The 6,000-nt window shown below is 41.2% G+C and overlaps 1 protein-coding gene across 1 annotated transcript; it reads left to right on the top strand.

Moving 5' to 3' along the window:
• Positions 1 to 3,018: 3,018 nt before the first annotated feature.
• On the top strand, positions 3,019 to 3,705 carry LOC107277753 (cortical cell-delineating protein). Its single transcript, XM_015758427.3, has one exon. It carries the CDS (start codon positions 3,086 to 3,088, stop codon positions 3,476 to 3,478), a length of 393 nt encoding a protein of 130 aa, XP_015613913.1. The 5' UTR covers positions 3,019 to 3,085; the 3' UTR covers positions 3,479 to 3,705.
• The last annotated feature ends 2,295 nt before the right edge of the window (positions 3,706 to 6,000 follow it).

The following is a 6,000-nucleotide window of genomic DNA, read 5'->3' as shown; positions in this document are numbered from 1 at the left end:
TTAGCTGCTGATTAAGAAGAACACTTCGGTCTTCCTCCTAAGCTGTTTGGAATTTTCTAAACAAACCACGTCAAAGTCAGTTTTTAGGTATTGGACTTCGTAATTATATCATAGGCTAAACCCAAAAGGTGTGCCTTATAAATGTTTTATATTTTCCACTAAGAATGAAAATGGCCAAATGAATTACCTAGATTTGGTATAGAAGGAGGGCAAAAGAGAAATCATAGACACTAACGACGCCAAAGGAAAAGGACATATATATATATAGGCCCATTAAAAGAGGATATGGATTTTTTTCCCACGGAGGGAATGTTTACTCATTTTCTTACATGTCATTTAACTAATGAAAAGCATTGAAAAAAAAATACTCCCTTCGTCCCGAAGTATAAGAATCTAGGACCAGATGTCTGTCCAAATTCGTACTACTAGGAAATGTCCTATCCGATCCTACGTTCTTATATTTTGGGACGGAGGGAGTACAAGGTAAAAAAGATCGAACTAAATAGCGGTGATTCTAACGAAACTTTGTATACATAAAGGACCCTGCTAATGCTTATTTTGTGATGAATAATTGGCATATGAGATTATTGGTTTTGATATTTGGAGATTATTGGCAAAGTGGTTTTGGAGATGATTGGATTTGCAGGTGATGAACAAAGACTACTGATTGAGCGGGTCCGGTCAGACCGGGTAGTGGTTGCCGGTCAGACCGGCATGTATCGTGTGGTCAGATCGGCCAGCACGTGGTCTGACTGGCCAACTCTATGTCGGTTTCGGATTCGGGTTGATTTGTTGGATATCCGTAGATAATTCATGTTTATGACTTCTATATGGATACTATGTGTATGTAGTATTGTTGTTTATTAACAATGAGTCAAGTTGGTGAGAACTTGTGCTCGGATATGGTTTCTTGGTTGATGCATGTGTAGGTGGTCTTCATGCCTTGGGAGAGTGTTGCCGGTGATGGATCGGGAGTCAATTTATGAGAATATGACGTCCGGACGATCAGGATATCGTGCGGGATGCTTAGGCTAAATATTAATGCACGTGGTTGGTGAAGATTCCATTTGTCATACGATGGAGATATTGTGTGAGTATGGGATACGGAGTCGAATTTGGAGGGAGTCCAAATTTGGTACAATTGGACTTCTTGTACAAGTTTGGGTATAAATAGAGAGAGAGGGTGCGGCCTCCCGATATCGTTTTAGAGAGAGTTGAGTTGAGAGAAAAGTTTGGGTTTCATGTTTAGTCAATATTTTCGTGAGGAGTGCTGTTGTTGCACTTTGTAAACATAGAGAGAAGTAATAAAGTTTCAATCTACTTTATGAGATCTTTGATTTGTGTTTGCTCGGGTTCGACGGTCCAACCGGCGGGACACCGGTGGTCAGACCGATGGCATCGCACCGGTCAAACCGGTAGGTATACGGTGGTCAGACCGACGGCGGCGACAGGAGGTAGAGGCAATTGTAGGGCGGTTAGACCGGGCGATCAACACCGGTTAGACCGGCAGCATAGGCACGGCGGATTAACCCCGGTCAGACCGATCTACATTGGATTCGAGGGTATCTTTAATTCCACTAAAAGTTTTGGTTTTGGGTACTACAACTATTCACCCTCTTATGGTTGGCTTAGGCCCCGTTTGTTTCAGCTTAAGATTATTGTAATCTAGATTATTAAATCAGATTACTCTAAGTTGGATTATAATAAGCTGACATAGAATAAGCTGTGAGCTATTTGTTTCTCTGGATTATTGAAGGCATCTAATGGTAGTTGGACTTTAGCCACCCAATAATCTGAAAAAAGCTCCTCCAGAGGAGATTATTAGATTATAGTAATATGGCTTATAGATTATAATAATCTATCATAATAATCTACTTGTTTGTTTCAGCTTACTCTTAATAATCCAGATTATAATAATCCTAAGCTGAAACAAACAGGACCTTAGTTCTTGTTGTTCGATCCTACATCAATGATGAGTTCTCCACAAACGACTTATCAGTATCTATCGAAAGATCAGGACTATGTCTCATCATTAGGGCCCTTTTGAATCCCAGGGTTAAAAAAAGTGGAGAAATAGGAAAAATACATGATTCTGACATGAATTAAAGTATAAAATAGATGATTGCAAAACATAGGAAAAAACACAGGAATGATCGTTTGATTGGACCATAGGAAAAACACAGGAATCGGATAAGAGAGATAGACTCAAAGGAAATTTTTCAAGAGGTTAGACCTCTTGCTAAGTTTCCTCCAAAATATACATGCAATGTGTCATTCCATAGGAATTTCATATGATTTGGAAAGTTTTAATCCTTTGAATCAATGGGCCAAATAGAAAATTTTCCTATAGGATTTGAATCTTATGAAATTCCTTACATAAATCCTTTGATTCAAAGGCATGCTCAGCGCATTATAACATGGAGATAAAATCATATTGCTCGCTTGCCATGTTTGTCTAATGCCGCGGTGGGGAGTTCCAGCTATCTGGCAGCTTGTTCTCATTTCTCCCTTTCAGACGTCAGATTTGCTCAGAGTAAACAGTTCAGATCGGTCATGACTTGCATGCATTATGTATAAATTTTCCAGCCAGCTGATCAACTCGTCGCACACGCTTGCATGCATGACTGAGGGAGTATAAAATTATATAAATCGTTCCAAAACGTCCTCGTAGTGTGTGAGTATATAACCAATGGAGATTAAACTCTGAGGATCCAGAAAACACTGAAAAAACAATACTAATTGGTTGAGAAATTGTGATATCGCGTAAAATGGACAACTTGTGAACCGGGCAAGATTTGTTGATTGGTGCTCTGCATGACCCAATTCAACGTTGGAATTAAGAAATTATCTTGTCAACTCTGAACAACTGGCCTATGCAGCTAGCATGCTAATGCATGCAATTCCATCCAGGAAAACCAAGCAAACTATCGCACATGCATCATGCATGCAACTACCTATACCAAGCTAAGCAACTATACTGTCTCACCTATAACTAGCAGGCGCGCGTCCAAACAGCCCAAGCAAATTGTCCAAGGCAACTTGAGTGCAATCACTAACTACTAGCAGCTCACTCGATCTCAGATCAATGGCTTCCAAGGTGGTCGCTCCCTTCATTGCCCTTAGCCTCCTCCTCCTTGCTGTCATAGCTAACGGTTGCACACCCAACTGCCCCGGCGAGCAGGTTGTCCCGACGCCCACGCATCATGGCAAGAACGGTGGGCATGGCCGTTGCCCGATGGACGCTTTGAAGCTGAGAGTGTGCGCCAACGTGCTCAAGGGGCTGGTCGATGTGGAGATCGGGCACGGCCCCGACGACTGCTGCTCGCTGCTATCAGGGATCGCCGATATCGACGCTGCCGTCTGCCTCTGCACCGCCGTGAAGGCCAACGTACTTGGTATTAGGGTCAACCTACCAGTCGACCTCAGCCTCATCCTTAACAAGTGTGGCAAGACATGCCCGTCCGATTTCACCTGCTAAGCTACACAGTTATAATGTTCCAGAGTTTAATTTGGTGTGGTTGTTGGTTATTGTGGCCGTTTGTACGATTCCTCGTGAATAAGTCTCCTGTCTGTTTTGCAGATTGATATGCGGTTGTTTTATCATCCACATGAATCACTTTAATTTGATTGTTGTAAGTTGATTACTTTTTCAGAGATTGTAATATGTAAAACACGTTATATATTGTTACCCTGAGATATTTTAATGGCTTACATGTTCGTTTTCTCTCACACATGCAAGCATAAAAATTGATCGATCTTCAAATTAAACTGCATTACGCACATTGATATGGACCATGCACCTGATCACAGTATCAGAAACTAGATTTGCCCTGACGACCGCTGCTTTTAGTGACATGGATACAGCTATCTAGCGAGGTGTGGTGTCTTATTTTCCTGATGGTCGTACCCATAAAAAAATATTCCAATATCTCTGACCGCCAAACCTATCAGTGATATGCAACTATCGCAGACTGTCCATTCCACGTCAGGACAATTATTTCCTTGACGTGTACGCACCAGGCAAATTTCCTTTTCTCCGACGAGCTAGTTATGATGGAAATTTCCTATCGTTGACACATTAGGAGCCATTTTTCTGACTGTATTTCATTTATTCCATACAGTTTTTAGCTGGCAGGGCTAATCCAGTTACTGGTACTGGGAGAAAAGACGATGTTGAAATTCTACGAGGTGACCGATCGAATTTCATCAAACTGGCCCACATACGGGCCTAACAAAAAAGTCATTTTGACACAAGTATGTGCAGCCTATTGGTGAGATTCCCATTCCACCCTATCCAGAATGAGTTACTCACGATAGCCCTCAAAAGAAGATGGTCCACATGGCTATATCGCAACCAGTAGACCTGTCAAAAGACAACACGAACTCACTCACAAGGGGTGGCCCGATCTCCACGATAGTAGGTTTAAAGCAAGTGTAAGAAAGGAGCACTGGCGTAAACCAAGTGGTGAGGGTGAGAACGACCCAAAGCGTCCTGAACTACGATCCATCACACGAGCAATCACAGAACCATAATATTTAACTAATCCACACAACAAGCCCAAGCAAATGCATTAACTAGGAGGCCCAAGAGGATGTAAGACAATATGCAGTCTTTAGCATTCTCTCGTACATGAGTTTTTCAATTGAACAAATATTCTCTAATGGATAGAGTATAATGGTAGTTCTACTAAGAATAACGCTCCTAGTTGGGTGTGAAAACAAGCACACATGCAACAGGTCAGGTCACCATTGGGCTCATATCATCACCTCTGACATGCTTAGCCCTAGTAAGAGATTAGTGGTTAGTCATGACTGAGTCACCTGTTATAGGTGAAGATCTCTCGGACTTAGGAGTTACCTTTAACGGGCCCCAACCAAAACCCGTCATATGTGAGAGTCATTTCTAACGGCTATATATTTTAACCTGTTACTGGTACCTTTATCTATAATAGGTTATAGTAAGGACCCATCACTAGTGTGGAAAATGGGAAAAGAAAATATCATCCACCTAGGATGCTATCACACTCATTCAGGATATCACAGATCACATTAGGCATTCACAAATCACAAAAATCATCACAATCCCTCTCGTCCCCATCGCATTTGTCCCAATTAAAAAACAAAACCTTGAATCTCAATCACCACAATCAAATAGAACCACAGGGATTGGAATCATCACTGCGGCAACAATGTGAACAACATGAACTACATGAAGCAGCAAGTGAACTACATGCAAAAGTACTTGGGTGAAAAAGAACTTGCAAGCAATGGATCTTAGTGCCATTGCCATGGTGGTGAGTCGCCTTCCACCATGCTTGTCATGCTTGTCCTTGAGGCGGTGACTGGCGCGGTTGCGGAGGAGATGAAGAGACAGCGGTAGACGCTCGGACCAGAGGGGGGCAATGACTATGGCTCGATGGTGTGCACTTGTGGATGGAGGCGGCGATGACCTGAGCTCAGGGATGGAGGGGGAGGCACTACAACAAAACCATTGTTTTAAGACGTTTCACTTAAGTCATTCTATAAGTCGTCTCTTTTTTATAAATGAAATTAAAATAGGGACGATGTTTGAGACACTTTATTAGTTGAGGACATAGTTTAAGACGCTTTACAGGTTAGCACAAAATTAAATCGTTTAGAGATGAATATTGAGACGTTTTTGGAACATCTCATGTGTAGAAATGAGTTTTGAGACGTTTTTATTATATCCGTGTCATCGTTATTAGATAATATATAATTATTTATATAGAGAAAGAAGAAAATAAACACACTGATCCTAATCGTCATCATCAAATACCATTATAATAATATTATAATTATTTGGACCAAAAAAAATAAATATTTAATATTCAGTCTTAGATTAAAAAAGAAGAGAACTGCTACAGGACGCATGTTTGCAGAGTTGCAATATAAAAAAAACTATCTATTTACCTTCAAGATTGTCACGTTAATGACTTGGTTAGTGCATGAACTTTGTAACCTGCAGGTGTTGTGTTCGAG

This window comes from Oryza sativa, chromosome 10 (genome assembly GCF_034140825.1).
Source record: "Oryza sativa Japonica Group chromosome 10, ASM3414082v1".
Taxonomy (NCBI): domain Eukaryota; kingdom Viridiplantae; phylum Streptophyta; class Magnoliopsida; order Poales; family Poaceae; genus Oryza; species Oryza sativa.
The sequence above is the reverse complement of the archived record's forward strand: the minus strand, read 5'-3'. Positions and strand labels throughout refer to the sequence as shown.

Excerpts from the sequence above, each read along its gene's own strand:
- LOC107277753 (XM_015758427.3), top strand. The coding sequence starts at position 3,086 with ATGGCTTCCAAGGTGGTCGCTCCCTTCATTGCCCTTAGCCTCCTCCTC.